Consider the following 17453-nt stretch of genomic DNA (forward strand, 5'->3'; position numbering starts at 1 on the left):
CACTCCTCTCTCACCCTGTGTCCATCACATATACAACACTCCTCTCTCACCCAGTGTCCATCACATACAACACTCCTCTTTCACCCAGTGTCCATCACATATACAACACTCCTCTCTCACCCAGTGTCCATCACATACAACACTCTTCTCTCACCCAGTGTCCTCACATACAACACTCCTTTCTCACCCAGGATTCATCATATACTTTAGTCCTTTTTCAGAGACAGTCAGAGAGTCCAGCTCTTAGATAGCAGGCTTTATTTGATGACATAATGGAATGATTTCATGTAATAAGAAGCATTATATAGTATGCTCTTCCCCACAATCTGTGATGCTGTGTGAGGCGAAGAGACCTCCAGTCCTCCATCGGTCTGTGATACCTCCCCCATGACATGCGTGTGGGGTCGGCTAGATACAGGTGTGGGGCTTATACATTCTGGTTGCAACGTGTAAACAGATTGGTTGAGTCCTTGGACCCCATAAAACCTCTGCTCAGTTCAAGATCTTTTCATTCTAGAACATGAAAACTCCCGAATCTGAAATCACGGACACATTGTGCTGCGCTATGGTATATTGAGGTGCTTTCTAGTTAACAGTGTGGTATGTGTGCAATGGTCACAGCTGTGTTTTCCCATCTGCCCAACCAAGCTCTGGAACTCAGCCGTCTCCTATATATCACTGCCTCCCCACAAAAATAGTTACAAAACTTTTGACAAGGCAAAATGACCATTGGGACAATTTTATAGTGCTTGTTCTATCATGTCAGAATTTGGGGTACCCCTGGGTCATGTGACTCTATACATTAAAGCCCTGTAATGTCTTTTTTTTATGTCTGTATGCATAGCATTAACACATACTATATATTTATAGTACACCAGCGTACGTAAGGATTATGTTTAGTAGTTTCTTGGCGCCAGTAGAAGCCTTGGAATACAATGACTGGTGGGAGTAGACACGTGAGGTCTACTCCCGAGAAGTCTTGGGGTGAGACCTTGCCAAGGCAATGACGATATTACCGTCGAATGATGATTGTGTCACTGCCCTTTAGCTGGAGATCTGTAGAGTCCGAGTTTGCGGCTTCGCTCAGTGGATTAGGGCGGATAATCTATAGTGCTTACAGGCATTCGTTCAAAGAAATGTTGTAGATACACCCAGCCTTGCCAAATCAAAAGAAAAAGAAAATGGCTGCACCCTGGCTAGAAATGCTTTCCTGCTTGTGGGATCCGTCTCTAGCACGTGTGTATTGCGTATTACGGGTTGAATGAAGCACAATGTTCCCTGACTGAGCCGGAGCGACGGTAGATTTGGCTCTTCACCGGATTCTGTGCCGCCGCCCATTATCTTCCCGATCCTCTGGCGTCACTAGTGCCCTGCTGTGCTTTGGTCGCCAAGTTTGGCACTTGGACCTTCAGTCTCTGTCCCTTCCTTGTGACAGCAGGGGTTGCTGGGCACTCTCCCGGGACCTGCGCTCGGGCCTGAAGTTTAGGAGGAAGGTGTACTCGGGAAGTTGTGGCAACTGGTCTTCTCTGTCGGGATGGAGATGGGCTTTCAGTTCTGGAGAGGGACTGGCTATGAGGAGAAGCGCTGAGTGTTCGGGAAGGGACCACTGGGCTTCTTGGTGGCCCACGGCTGACCCTCCTTACATTGGTTCTCGAAGGTGTAGGACTGGAAAGCGGGGGTAGCCGCATATGAAGTGCTTTGGGTTTGTGGTCAGGAGAGAGGCCAATGGCGGCACACGTGGCTGCTCGTGGAAGCGGATACCTAAAATGAACATTGAATGATGTAAGTTGAGAGACAATGAAAAACCGCACCGACAACAGATCATATACCGTGTGAATAGAAGTTACAGGTCCTCTCTCTTTTCAACAATGAAATTCAGACAAAATCCATTTTTATATTGAGACCTACAGGGGTTAGACAAAAAAAATGGAAACTCTACATGATCTGCAGGTGTGGAATGGCCTGTTTCTCGTTGAAAGTGGAATTTATGTAACATTCTTTTGCTTCCTCTGTGTGAAAAAAATGACTGCAGAGCTCAATCTTAGTCCTGTGAAGACTGAGATTGAGCTCTAAATGGTTTACAAATGGATGCCATTTACAACCATGCACATACTAATGAGGATGTGATTTAGTGCCGGCGAACCACAATTTCACACTCTATTATATGTGGCTCACAAGTTACTCTTATTCATATAGTTTGTGAGATTGAGCTCTGCAGTCACTTTTGCAGAGCTCAATCTTAGTCCTGTGAAGACTGAGATTGAGCTCTGCAGTCACTTTTGCAGCAGTTGTTTTCTTATTTCAGGTCACAATCCTGTGCAATGTCCTTTCGTTTCTTTCGCTCCGTTAACCACGTCCGCCGCACTTATGCAATATCAGACGACGTTTTCACGGAAACTGTATATAACCTTTGATACTGGACCTCGCCACACGGCAAATAAATCGGCAACTTCAGTCACAGAGAATGTTACATCACTTCTGCTTTCATCACCAAACATACTGTCATTTTCACACCTGGAAATTATATAGTGTTTCCATTTTTTTGTCTAACCTCTGTATCTTTCCTATTCTTTGTCCATGGTACTTCGTACACCTATTCTATGCTTAGTACAGATAACCTCTTTTATGGTGTAAAGTCTTCAGGAAAACATAGAGAAGACAACCTGATTCTGCTGCTAACGACAAGTCTATATGACAGAGCAGGGGCGGACTGACCATTTGGAAACTCGGGCACTGCCAGAGGGCCCGGGGTCAGTAGGGGGCCCCATGAGATGCCCCTGGTACCTTTTTCATAGGCTTTTTTGAGTTTGGGTAAGGACACAGGGGCCCCATGATCCCCTATTGCCCGAGGGCCCCGTGAGTTGTCAGTCCGCCCCTGTGACACAGAGAACAATATAAAGAAGGTAAGATGTCGCCTTCAGGGTCCCCTCACATGCCTTTTCCATCTTTGCCAGAGCCAGGAACCCTGAAACATGTAATGAGAGGTTATATTGATCAAACTGAAGGAACCACTCTGGTCCAACCTTAGTACCTTTACCTGGCGGCATGCTTGCTCCAGGTCAAAGGGGGTTACTTACTAAAACTCGAGAGTGCAAAATCTGATGCAGCTGTGCATGGGAGCCAATCAGTTTCTAACTTCAGCTTGTTCAATTAAGCTTTGACTATAAAGTCTGGAAGCTGATTGGTTGTTATTCAGAGCTGCACCAGATTTTGCACTCTCCAGTATTAGCAAATAACCTCCCAATGTCTAACAAGGTAGTTAAAGCGGGGCTCCACCCAAAAGGGGAAGTTCCACTTTAAGCATTTGTCCCCCGCTCCCCATTAAGGATTGGCACCTAGGGGGAGCGGATACCCGAATTTGACAGATACCCGCTCCCACTTCCGCTGCAATCGCCTAGGCCAGGGGTAGGCAACCTGCGGCTCTCCAGCTGTTGCAGGACTAAAGTTCCATCATGCCTCTGCAAGTCATAGCTGTAACTGTCAGTTTTGTAATGTTGCAATGCCTCATGGGAAATGTAGTTCCACAACAGCTAGAGAGCCGCAGGTTGCCTACCCCTGGCCTAGGCGATCGGAAGCGGAAGTTGTCCTCCCCTCCCTCCCTGTAGTCTTCTGGGCGGACTGACCATTTTGAAATTCGGGAACTGCCCGAGAGCCCGAGGTCAGTAGGGGGCCCCATGAGATGCCCCTGGTACCTTTTTCATAGGCTTTTTTGAGTTTGGGCAAGTACACAGGGGCCCCATGATCCCCTATTGCCTGGGGCCCCATGAGTTGTCAGTCCGCCTCTGAGCCAGTTATCATTTTATTCATTGTATTGTGACAGCAGTGGATGCCACTGTCAGAATACAACGCCCATCCACCTAGTCTGTGTCAATGAACGAATCGGTGTATATTCCTTCGTTCAGCCTGTCTAACCATTTAGGGCCAGCTTTAGGATAAAGAGGAAACTCACCCTGTGCATGTAAAAAAATGCATTAAAAACAGCAAAGACATCCTATACCTATGCTGCAAGTATGAATGCTGTCCATGTTTCTATTCATGGGCTATCAGCCTTTGAAGTTTTCACCTGTTTCTAGTGACACCAAGGCTCACATGGTGTCACTCAACCCCTTCTTCAAATTCTCTACCTTTGATTTGTGCTGTGGAAGGAGGTAGTCAGGCACAGTAGCAGAGATCTTTTATTTGAGGATGTAATGCTGAAGTGGCTTCAGGGCACCTGTCCCAAAGCATGATGGAAGCCTGCCAGGGCAAAGAATCCAGGCCATAGACTAGTATATGGTGTCAAACTGGCGGCCATCCAGCTGTTGCCAAACTACAAGTCCCATGAGGCATTGCAAGATTGACAGTTACAAGCATGCCTCCCAAAGGCAGAGGCATGATGGGACCAGGGGCGGACTGACAACTCATGGGGCCCCCAGGCAATAGGGGATCATGGGGCCCTTGTGTCCTTGCCCAAACTCAAAAAAGCCTATGAAAAAGGTACCAGGGGCATCTCATGGGGCCCCCTACTGACCCCGGGCCCTCGGGCAGTGCCCGAGTTTCCAAATGGTCAGTCCACCCCTGGATGGGACTTGTAGTTCACCAACAGCTGGAGGGCCACAGTTGCCCACCCCTGACCTAGGGTGATTTGCATGCAAACGCAGTCTGCCAAGGAATGCCCACTCCTCCAGACTGACCTTTGCAGTTCAAGTCATTTTGCTATTTGTATAACTCCTCCTAAGAGCCAGGCCGCTGTTTGTGTCAGCGCTGAGGACCTTTGAGAGAAGTACTGAGGCAGGGTGCTGCAGGGGCGGACTGACAACTCATGGGGCCCCCGGGCAATAGGGGATAATCGCAACAGCTGGAGGGCCACCAGTTTGACACCCCTGCACTACTAGAATGTAAGGTGCATGCTGCTGCGCCAGGTGGGTCCACCACATAGTCCTCTTCACCTCCATTGTATTCGGGTGCAAGCACCGCTCGTCCAGCCATGCGGAACATATGCAATGGGATCCAAAGGGCTGCACACTTGAAAACGGCTTTCCACTGCGGGAGCAAGGAAACACCATCAACGCGTTTCGCACTACTAGCACTATTGTCAGGGCAGGAGCTGAGGAACGGACAGGCAGGCCTAATAACAATGTAACGCACTGGCTGACGACAACCACCACCCACAGACCAAAGTCCCTCAGGGCGCGGAGTCTAAGTCCCAGGCTGCCCTTCACCAGGGCCCCTGATGGTGGGGATAGACTTGACGCAGCCAGGAACCAGGTCGCGGCCCCCGTGACACCCCAGTTGCGGTAATGGCCGCCGCCAATGGCGTGTAGCTGGTGGAAAGGACAATAGAGTAGTCGGGCAGGCCGGGTCAACAACAACGGGACAAAACGGTACAGGACAGCAGACGAGAATCACAGGTCACGGGCCGGGTTCAGCAACGGAGGGTCAGATCAAAGGAGAACACAAAGAATGGTCGAGTCACAAGCCAAGTAAGATTCCAGGAGAGTCACGAGAGTTAGAACAGAGCTGTAGCGACACAAGACACAAGTGCAAAGAGCATGTGCGGACCACAGGCTTATATGTAATCAGCCACACCCCTTTGGGGGATGGACCTCAGAGACCTGAAGGCATAAAAGATTCCCACCATGCTCTGCAGAAATCCAAGATGGATGCCAGCACATGGAGTAACATAACCTAGGTAGGACCTTGACAACTATTAGGGCAAAACGCATTGACGGTATTTCCTTGCTCCCGCAGTGTCTACTGTCGCTGTATGTGGCGTTTTAATGATCATCAATAAAGTGGAAGCCGCTCTCAAGTGTGAAGCCCTTTGGATCCTTTTGCATTTGTTTCACTGGTAGAATTTTTAGTATGGACATTTGTGCGAAAATTCTCATCAGAACATTATTAGAACATTCCTTCACTTGTAGGGCAGGGGGACCTCACAAGGGAATCTCACAGTTCCTTGAGAGGTTAATACTGTTTAATAAGATTTTTTTTGGTTCTAACTAGCTGGAGTGTGCTCGGGAATTTTTGTGTTCTATCGGGCAGAAAGTTTATGAATAGCTTGGTGTTGCACCTGGGTGGGGAACATCTCTCCATTCCGAATGCTCTATGGATGTTTTGGTGGAACAGGACTGGCTTTTTAGAATGGGACTAAAGCCAACCATACATTCGAATTTCAAAAAGAATTTTCTTTCCAAAGTCTTTTCTAAGAATTTTCGTTCGAATTTCGCATCATTAGTTGGGCTACAGCAAAGGCCGATTTTCGAGTGACCAGCGAATTTGAGTGATCGGGCATGTTGGAAATTTTTTAACAAATTTCTCATCAATGATGGAAGAATCATTCGAGAAATGTAATTGAAAAAGAAATGAGCGTGAGCTGTGACCTGGAAAGAAACAATTCTTGGCCACGAAAATTCTTTTCTGTACCAACAAAAGGTGAAATTAAAGGCTTGGTTGGTTGAATTTTGAAATCAATGGTGGCGCCATCGGATTACAAAATGCACGAATTTTCAGATTTGCTAAAGAAAATTTGTTTGGAGTTCAACCAGGGGCGGACTGAACATTTGGAAACTCGGGCACTGCCCGAGGGCCCGAGGTCAGTAGGGGGATGAGATGCCCCGGTACCTTTTTCATAGGCTTTTTTGAGTTTGGGGAAGGACACAGGGGCCCCATGATCCCCTATTGCCCGGGGGCCCCATGAGTTGTCAGTCCGCCCCTGCTCCTGTTACACCTCACAGTACACTCTCTCTTTTTAGTTGTGCAGCATTCATGAGCCAGTACCATGGAGTATGTACTGGTCTCCCCCAAACCCAGCAATCCCATCACCTCACTCTCATTGACATCGATCCATATGTTGCTAATAGATACAGGCAGCACACTTCTAATCAACCGATGCTTGTTCTCCTTTCCGCAGCCTCACTTGCCCGGGGGCCCCATGAGTTGTCAGTCCGCCCCTGACTTCAACCCATGTATGGCCTGGATTAGGCTGGCCATACACTATACAATACAATAAAAGCCAGCCATACCCGGGTCGAATTCCAAAATAATTTTCTTTCAAAAATATTTTCTGATAATTTTCTTTCGAATTTCGCACCATTGGTGGGCCACAGCAACAGCAGAGTTTCGAGCGACCATTGAGTGATCGGGCATGTTGGAAATTTTTTGAAACATGAACAAATTGCTAATCAATGATGGAAGAATCGTGTGAGAAATGTAATTGAAAAAGAAATGAGTGTGAGCTGTGAGCTGTGACCTGGAAAGAAAAAATTCTTGGCCACGAAAATTATTTTCTGTAGCAACATAAGGTGACATTAAAGGCTTGGTTGGTTGAATTTTGAAATCAATGGCGGCGCCATCGGATTACAAAATGCACGAAATTTCAGATTTGCTAAAGAAAATTTGTTTGGAGTTCAACCCGTATATGGCCTGGATTAGGCTGGTCAAATTACGCGGGTCAAATTTCGAAAATCTTTTCTGAGAATTTTCGTTTGAATTTCGAGTATAACATACTTCATATACAGACTGACTTTACTGTTGTGTGTTTAGTAACATGGTAAGGGTCTAATTTTCAAGTCTGAGCGGAGCCTACCTTTACCTTTATCCTTATCATATATTCGGTCATGATATTGCTGTACATATTAAATCTGTGGTGTTACAAGACCTCCCGGAATTTCCTTACCTCTGTGCCACTGCAGGTTCTTTCAGCTTGTTGACAGTTGCAGAAGGTGGGAGCAGAGAACGCATATCCTTTATGGGGGTGATGGGACGAGGGATTCTGCTTCTTGCATTACATGTCATCTCTTCCTTCCTCATGGAGATTGCTTTTTCCTTAACCATTTTCCTTGGGATGGAATCATCTGACTCATGTGTGTCTTCCTCAGATCCTGTGGTGGACAGTGTTTCTGATGTTCTCCTTCTATCATCACTAGAAGACGCAGAAGATGAGCCTGCTGAGGCCAGCCTCTGCAACCGAATCTGCCTCTTCTCCATCACAAGGCGTGCTAGGTCTATTTGCTTCGTTCTCTTGTGGAACCTTTCTTTGGCAGAATTTGACATCGACTTATCTGATCCTGTATCTTCCTCCGACAGGAAGACAGGAATACGACTTCTGAAGCGAACCCCCATAGCTTGGGTCACAGTCTTGCTGGTGCCAACATCAGCTTCATTAAGGCGATCGGTGGAAAGCACAATCTTTTCCTGCTCGTCATCTTTGAACACAAGGTCTGCGGCGTCCTTCCCCAACAGCTCTTCAGACTCACTAACTCCATTAGCAGCAAGTTGGTTGTCCTGAAACTCCGCTTCAAAGTTTACGTTTATCGAGACTGCGTAGCTGTCAACTTCGGCTGTTTCTACAAAAGAGTTCATGGTACCAATATCTTTCTGCACAGCAAACTCTTCAGATTCCTCCTCAATAATGGGCTCATCCAACTGCCCATGGATGGTACTCTCCTCGAGCCTCATCAGCTGCCCAGTGGAAGACATAACATTTAGGTGTGTCTTTTCAGCAATGTGAACAAATGTGCGTTCAACTTTGGTAAAAGGGGAGGAGGCGGTGGCGGCGGCAGCTGCGCTTGGTGGTTTTGGTTCTGATTTCAGAATGGAAGATAAAGTCCCTGGCTCAGAGACATCTAACTGACTGCCAGTAGGCTGGGGCTTCTCCCCTTGGGGGGTCAGCGCATTGAGAGTTCCCAAATCAACGTCCGGCATCAGTTCATTGGTAACCGGTGACTTTTTCATGTCTCCAGGGGAAAACAGTACTAAGGTCTTTGATCCTTCTTCTAATTCTAGGTCATTCTCTGCTGTGGAAGCTCTGCCTTTGGAATCCTTTTGATCATCTGCTAGTAGTGTAGAGGGAGCCCCTTCCTGACTGCGTTCTGTGCTCTTCTGACTGACATCGCTACTTGACCCACTATGGAGATCGATGTCCTCGCCTAGAAACTCAACCTCTTCTTCCTCCTCTTCTGTCTCTTCCTCAGCCTCCTCCTCCCTTGGGTACTTGCCATTGATGATGATGTGGGGTTCTGGGGGATGCATGGCTGGCAGGACCACACTGGAGAAGTCCACCTTCTTTATTCTGTGAGGAACACGTAGCATTTCCTTACTATCAGAAATATCTTTCTTGAAGTCTTGATACGACAAATTTAAAGGCACCACCTTGGGCATTCCACTAATATCAAAGTGCTTCAGGCTGAAGATCTGTGAGAGGAAACAAATGAAAGACCACATGATGGAAGAAGAAATGTTATTTTACCAAACTATAACATGCAACAAAGAACCCTGGAATCTGGAATTTTTGTGTGTGCTAAAGTATAAAAATGGATGAAAAACACTAATCGTTCACTTTATTAGGTACACCTTGCTAGTGCCAAGAAAATCTCCCCCACACCATGACACCACCACCACTACCAGCAGCCTGAATCATTGATACAAGGCAGGATGGATCCACCACACCATGACACCACCACCACCACCAGCCTGAACCGTTGATACAAGCCAGGATGGATCCACCACACCATGACACCACCACCACCGGCCTGAATCATTGATACAAGGCAGGATGGATCCACCACACCATGACACCACCACCACCGGCCTGAATCATTGATACAAGGCAGGATGGATCCACCACACCATGACACCACCACCACCAGCCTGAACCGTTTATACAAGGCAGGATGGATCCACCACACCATGACACCACCACCACCAGCCTGAACCGTTGATACAAGGCAGGAAGGATCCACCACACCATGACACCACCAGCCTGAACCATTGATACAAGGCAGGATGGATCCACCACACCATGACACCACCACCAGCCTGAACCGTTGATACAAGGCAGGATGGATCCATGCTTTCATGCTCTTTACATCAAATTCTGACCCTACCGTCTGAATGTCGCAGCAACCAGTCTGCCCATTCTCCATTTAATCTGCATGGCAACACTTTCGATATACTGCCCAATCAACACAAAGGTAAACACAAGAAGCTGTAAAGCTGAACCATGAAATAGGGGTGTCTCCCTCTAGCTTTGCAGAGTAGTGTGAATCAGAAGGCTGACTGAACTGAATTACAAATTTTGACAGTAAAACATTTTACACATATAGAGAAAACACTGACGGGTCCATGGTGCATTAATATTATTTGTGCTGGGAGGTGGGGGGAGGGGGGAGAAGAAGATTTGTTCTGGGGGTTGGATTTGTGCTAGGGAAAATTTGTACTGTGGGGGAGGGATTAGAGGATTTGTACTGGGAGGTGGGATTTGGGGGGTAGAGAACTTGTGCTGATGGGCAGGAAGGTTTGGGGAATGAGAAGATTTGAGCTAGAAGGGGGGATTTGGGGAGGGGGAGGATTTGTGCTAGGAGGGAGAATTGGGGATGAGGGGATTTGTTCAGGAAGGTCGGATCTGGGGAGGAGAGGATTAGTGTTGGGAGGGGGCATTTGAGGGTTGGATTTGTGCTAGGGAGGATTTGTACTGGGGGGGATTAGGGAGTGGAGGATTTGTACTGGGAGGTAGGATTTGGGGGGGGGGGGGGGAGAGATAGAGAACTTGTGCTGATGGGCAGGAAGGTTTGGGGAGTGATGATTTGTGCTAGAAGGGGGAATTTGGGGAGGGGGAGGATTTGTGCTAGGAGGAGAAATTGGGGATGAGGGGATTTTTAAGAAAGGTGGGATCTGGGGAAGAGAGGATTAGTGTTGGGAGGGGGGATTGGGATTTGTGCTAGGTGTAATTTAGGGGGAGATGATTTTTTCTAGACATGTATGTATGGTATGTGAGGATTTGTTCTGGTGGTTGGATTTGTGCTCAGGGTGAGGATTTGGAAGGGAGAGAAATTGTACTGGGGAAGGGGGGGGGGGTGTTGGGGGTAGTGGATTTGTACTGGGAGGTGAATTTGGGGAGGGGGGCTAGAGAATTTGTGCTTGGGGGGGGGGGGGATTTTTGGAATTAGATTTGTGCTGATGGGCAGGAAGGTTTGGGAAATGAGCATTTGTGCTAGAGGGGGGAATTTGCAGAGTGGGAGGATATCTGATAGAAGGGGGAATTGGGAATGAGGGGATTTGTTCAGGAAAGTGGTATCTGAGGAGGAGAGGATTAGTGTTGGGAAGGGGCATGGGGGGGGGGGGGGATTTTTGCTAGGTGTAATTTAGGGGGGAGATGATATTTTCTAAACAGTGGTATGTGAGGATTTGTTCTGGTGGTTGCATTTGTGCTTGAGGTGGGTTGGGGGGGATTTGGAGGGGAGAGAAATTGTACTGGGGATGGAGGGGGGGGTGTTGGGGGTAGTGGATTTGTACTGGAAGGTGGGATTTGGGGAGGGGGGCTAGAGAATTTGTGCTGGGGGGGGGAGATTTTTGGAATTAGATTTGTGCTAGTAGGGGGAATAAGGAATGGGGGGATTTGTGCAGAGAGGTGGGATTTGTGCAGAGGGGGATTTGGGGAGGAGAGGACTACTGCTGGGAGGGGAGGGGGGTTTATGGAGAAGAGTATTTGTGCTAGAATGTGGGATGTGGGGGAGAAGAGGATTTGTTCTGGGAGGTTACTCTCCCTGCACTCTGTACATTATATACACCTGCCCCAAGCATGTTGACCACTGGGTACTCCTTACCCCTGCACTCTGCGTATTCTGTAATCCTGACCCCTTCACTCTGCGTATTCTGTAATCCTGACCCCTTCACTCTGCGTATTATGTAATCCTGACCCCTGCACTCTGTGTATTATGTAATCCTGACCCCTTCACTCTGCGTATTCTGTAATCCTGACCCCTTCACTCTGCGTATTATGTAATCCTGACCCCTGCACTCTGTGTATTCTGTAATCCTGGCGCCTTCACTCTGTGTATTCTGTAATCCTGACCCCTGCACTGTGTATTCTGTAATCCTGACCCCTTCACTCTGTGTATTATGTAATCCTGACCCCTGCACTCTGTGAATTCTGTAATCCTGACCCCTTCACTCTGTGTATTCTGTAATCCTGACCCCTTCACTCTGTGTATTCTGTAATCCTGACCCCTGCACTCTGTGAATTATGTAATCCCGACCCCTTCACTCTGTGTATTCTGTAATCCCGACCCCTTCACTCTGTGTATTCTGTAACCTGACCCCTTCACTCTGTGTATTCTGTAATCCTGACCCCTTTCACTCTGTGTATTCTGTAATCCTGACCCCTTCACTATGTGTATTCTGTAATCCTGACCCCTTCACTATGTGTATTCTATAATCCTGACCCCTTCACACTGTGTATTCTGTAATCCTGACCCCTTCACTATGTGTATTCTGTAATCTTGACCCCTTCACTGTGTATTCTGTAATCCTGACCCCTTAACTCTGTGTATTCTGTAATCCTGACCCCTTCACTCTGTGTATTCTGTAATCCTGACCCCTTCACTCTGTGTATTCTGTAATCCTGACCCCTTCACTCTGTGTATTCTGTAATCCTGACCCCTGCACTCTGTGTATTCTGTAATCCTGACCCCTTCACTCTGTGTATTCTGTAATCCTGACCCCTTCACTCTGTGTATTTTGTAATCCTGACCCCTTCACTCTGTGTATTCTGTAATCCTGACCCCTGCACTCTGTGTATTCTGTAATCCTGACCCCTTCACTCTGTGTATTCTGTAATCCTGACCCCTTCACTCTGTGTATTTTGTAATCCTGACCCCTTCACTCTGTGTATTCTGTAATCCTGACCCCTTCACTCTGTGTATTCTGTAATCCTGACCCCTTCCCTCTGTGTATTCTGTAATCCTGACCCCTGCACTCTGTGTATGCTGTAATCCTGACCCCTTCACTCTGTGTATTCTGTAATCCTGACCCCTTCACTCTGTCTATTCTGTAATCCTGACCCCTGCACTCTGTGTATTATGTAATCCTGACCCCTGCACTCTGTGTATTCTGTAATCCTGACCCCTTCACTCTGTGTATTCTGTAATCCTGACCCCTTCACTCTGCGTATTCTGCAATCCTGACCCCTTCACTCTGCATATTCTGCAATCCTGACCCCTTCACTCTATGTATTCTGTAATCCTGACCCCTTCACTCTGTGTATTCTGTAATCCTGACCTCTGCGCTCTGTGTATTATGTAATCCTGACCCCTTCACTCTGTGTATTCTGTAATCTTGACCCCTTCACTCTGTGTATTCTGTAATCCTGACCCCTTCACTCTGTGTATTCTGTAATCCTGACCCCTTCACTCTGTGTATTCTGTAATCCTGACCCCTGCACTCTGTGTATGCTGTAATCCTGACCCCTGCACTCTGTGTATGCTGTAATCCTGACCCCTGCACTGTGCGTGCCGTGCACTCTATACACTGTATTATACATTACATTACCTCTGACCAAGCAGTTTATTGCCTTAGCAGTTGCTGGCTGCTAAGCAGTCCCTGACTATTCGAATGAAGTCCTTTGTGAAGGTCGGCTCAGACAACGTGTTGGATCTCTGTCTACATTCAGTGTATGCAAAATCATATGTAATGAAATAGTTTGTTAAAAAATGATGAGGCGCTGAGGTTCAGAAATGTCTGTGAGACTCCCGCCGATGGCGCAGTAATTAAAGCATATCTTACGGGTTCAAAAAAGAAAGCGTTTGTTTTATTTAACCATTCCCCTTTAAGCCCCTCCCACTGTTAGCATCATTTGGCCACGCCCATTGGTGGCTGCAGCACACTGAGCCTATTGCATTACTTCTCTACTTGGGGTGCCCCAAAGGTGCGCCAGGTCTTGTACAATCCTAGGAACGCCCCCCCGGCTGAGACATACGTTTTACTTTTTAAATGACACCAGTTGGAAGCAGTGTGTCTGCGGTACTGGTTCTGGGAAGGTGTTTTTTGGATCATTCCAATGTGTGTTGCAGCCTGTACACTTTTTTTTTCAGGCAGCTGCTACAGAACCAAAAACCTAAAGTGGACCCTGCGCTTTAGGCAAGGATTAAAGTGGACCCTGCGCTTTAGCCAAGGATTAAAGTGGACCCTGCGCTTTAGCCAAGGAATAAAGTGGACATTGCGCTTTAGCCAAGGATTAAAGTGGACCCTGCGCTTTAGCCAAGGATTAAAGTGGACTCTGCGCTTTAGCCAAGGATTAAAGTGGACCCTGCGCTTTAGTCAAGGATTAAAGTGGACCCTGCGCTTTAGCCAAGGATTAAAGTGGACTCTGCGCTTTAGCCAAGGATTAAAGTGGACCCTGCGCTTTAGTCAAGGATTAAAGTGGACCCTGCGCTTTAGTCAAGAATTAAAGTGGACCGTGCGCTTTGGCCAAGAATTAAAGTGGACATTGCGCTTTAGCCAAGGATTAAAGTGGACCCTGCGCTTTAGCCAAGGATTAAAGTGGACTCTGCGCTTTAGCCAAGGATTAAAGTGGACCCTGCGCTTTAGTCAAGGATTAAAGTGGACTCTGCGCTTTAGTCAAGGATTAAAGTGGACCCTGCGCTTTAGTCAAGAATTAAAGTGGACCGTGCGCTTTAGCCAAGGATTAAAGTAGACCCTGCACTTTAGCCAAGGATTAAAGTGTACCCTGCGCTTTAGCCAAGGATTAAAGTGGACCCTGCGCTTTAGCCAAGGATCAAAGTGGACCCTGCGCTTTAGCCAAGGATCAAAGTGGACCCTGCGCTTTAGCCAAAGATCAAAGTGGACCCTGCGCTTTAGCCAAGGATTAAAGTGGACCCTGCGCTTTAGCCAGGGATTAAAGTGGACCCTGCGCTTTAGCCAAGGATTAAAGTGGACCCTGCGCTTTAGCCAAGGTCTGCTTATTCTATGTGGGCCCACTCCCTCTTCTTCTGGGGGGGGGTGGGGAGGATAGTTAAAACATATACGAGGTGATATCAAAAAGTTTTGAGACTAGTTTTGTAACACACCAACAGATGGCAGCATAAAGCTGCACGCACAGTCACAGGGAGCACCGACCTTCATAAGTCAGTGTGCCAAAAGACATCGTCCTGCGTACATCAGGAGCTGTGCAACTGGTGCTATTCTGACCACATGCGTTACCACCAGCAGACGGCAGCATAAGGCTGCACGCACAGTCACAGGGATCACCGACCTTCATAAGTCAGTGTGCCAAAAGACATTGTCCTGCGTACATCGGGAGTGGTGCAACTGGTGCCATTCTGACCATGTGCTTTACCACGTCTGCTATTGTATCATGGACAGCAAGTAATAACAAAGAGCAAACTTGGATTTCTGTGTGAAACTGAGCAAATCTGCCACAGAGACATTTGACATCATTCGGCATGTTTACGGCGATGCGCAATTAGTCATTCACTCGCTTCGAGAGCGAAAACACATCACTGGAAGACGGCGAGAGATCAGGAAGGCATTTAATAAGTTCAACCCCCGAAAATGCCCTTTAAGCGAAGAAGAAGATCCAGCTCCAAGATCACCATTTTGACAATATTGAGGAGATCCAGTGATTTGCCCTGTTTCACTCAGAATTTCACGTTTGCTCTTTGTTCTAACTTGCTGTCCATGATGAAATAGCAGACGTGGTAACGCACGTGGTCAGAATAGCAACAGTTCCAAATGTCCCAATGTACACAGCACAATGTCTTTTTGCACGATGACTTATAAAGGTCGGTGCTCCCTGTGACTGCGTGTGCAGCCTTGTGTTGCTAACTGCTGCGTTTTACAAAACTAATCTCAAAACTTTTTGATACCACCTTGTACTTACGTTTTCCCAACATATCTAGTGCAGGGGATGAGGTTATCTTCCCAGTGATTAAATCTTGGGGAATGCTGAGGACCACAAACTTCGTCATTGCAGGATAGTCTTCTCATGAGATTTGGGATACTCATCATGACTTGTATGGAGGAAATCTTGTAAAACATTGGGACAGTATAAACCAAAAGATCATGGGGAGGGGGCCTAAAAGCAAACAAAAAGCCTCCACTGAACCATTATCCTAAAATGAGGTATGTTTTGGGAGTTGTGATGTAAGCGAGTCATACATATACCTCCTGTTATAGGAAGACCCTATTGTGCTTTACACTCGTCCAGTGGAGGTCTTTTGGTCCCTTTAACCCACCTTGACCATCACCGGTTTGATTATACGCTCAGCCTGTTCCGCAGATCCTTTAAGGACTGGGTGGGCATATGATGCTTACTCTGCTTCTCTCTCTTCAAACTCCCAATCATATACTGATTAGGAGCCCTTCATTTATATACAGTGAGGAACAGAAGTATTTGACCCCCCTGCGATTTTGCAAGTTCTCCCACTTAGAAATCATGGAGGGGTCTGACATTCACATTGTAGGTGCATTCCCACTCTGAGAGACAAAATGTAAAAAAAAATTCAGGAAATCCCATTGTATGATTTGTAAAGAATGTATTTGTCTCGCACTGCTGAACATAAGTATTTGAACACCTAAGAAACAGCAAGAATTCTGGCTCTCAAAGACCTGTTACTGTGCCTTTAAAAAGTCCACCTCTACTCCACTCATTAATCTAACTTAGTAGCACCTGTCTGAGCTCTTTAAAGATACCTGTCCACCCCACAGTCAGATGCCAACTACTACCATGGGCAAGACCAAAGAGCTGTCAAAAGACACCAGAGACAAAATTGTGGACCTCCACAAGGCTGGAAAGGGCTACGGGACAATTGCCAATCAGCTTGATGAAAATAGATCAACTGTTGGAGCAATTGTTAGAAAATGGAAGAAGCTAAAGACGACTGTCAGTCTCCCTCGGACTGGGGCTCCATGCAAGATCTCACCTCGTGGTGTATCACGGATGATAAGAAAGGTGAGGAATCAGCCCAGAACTACAAGGGAGGAGCTGGTCAATGACATGAAGAGAGCTGGGACCACAGTTTCAAAGGTCACTGTCGGTAGAACACTACGCCATCATGGTTTCAAATCATGCATTGCACGGAAGGTTCCCCTGCTCAAGTCATCACATGTCCAGGCCCGTCAGAAGTTTGCCAATGACCATCTGGATGATCCAGAGGAGGCATGGGAGAAAGTCAAGTGGTCAGATGACACCAAAGTAGAACTTTTTGTTCTAAACTTCACTCGTCGTGTTTGGAGGAAAAAGAAGGATGAGTTGCATCCCAAGAACACCATCCCTACTGTGAAGCATGGGGGTGGTAACATCATGTTGCTCAGCGACAGCCCCGAAGCCTGACAGATCTAGAGGAGATCTGTGTGGAGGAGTGAGCCAAAATCCCTGTTGCAGTGCAAACCTGGTCAGGAACTACAGGAAACGTCTGACCTCTGTAATTGCAAACAAAGGCTTCTGTACCAAATATTAACACGGATCTTCTCAGGTGTTCAAATACTTATATTCAGCAGTGCAAGACAAATACATTCTTTACAAATCATACAATGGGATTTCCTGAATTTGTTTTTTAATTCTGTCTCTCAGAGTGGGAATGCACCTACAATGTGAATTTCAAAACCATCCATGATTTCTAAGTGTGAGAACTTGCAAAATAGCAGGGTGTTCAAATACTTCTGTTCCTCACTGTATTACTGGATGTAAGGCAGCT

The 17453-nt window shown here is 47.0% G+C and overlaps 1 protein-coding gene across 6 annotated transcripts in view; it reads right to left on the reverse strand.

Moving 5' to 3' along the window:
• Window positions 1-241: 241 nt before the first annotated feature.
• Window positions 242-17453, reverse strand: part of TTBK1 (tau tubulin kinase 1) — a 150334-nt gene continuing 133122 nt past the window's right edge. For all 6 annotated transcript variants that reach the window (XM_089660927.1, XM_089660928.1, XM_089660925.1 and 3 more), the window contains 2 exons: window positions 7658-9174; window positions 242-1761 (listed from right to left, as the gene is read on the reverse strand). In XM_089660927.1, the coding sequence (XP_089517053.1) occupies window positions 1338-1761; window positions 7658-9174 (1941 nt within the window). In that variant the 3' untranslated portion in view covers window positions 242-1337. The remainder of the gene's footprint in view (window positions 1762-7657; window positions 9175-17453) is intronic.

Source organism: Staurois parvus, unplaced genomic scaffold (genome assembly GCF_062004578.1).
Source record: "Staurois parvus isolate SC_StPar_1 unplaced genomic scaffold, SC_StPar_1.0 ptg001288l, whole genome shotgun sequence".
NCBI lineage: Eukaryota > Metazoa > Chordata > Amphibia > Anura > Ranidae > Staurois > Staurois parvus.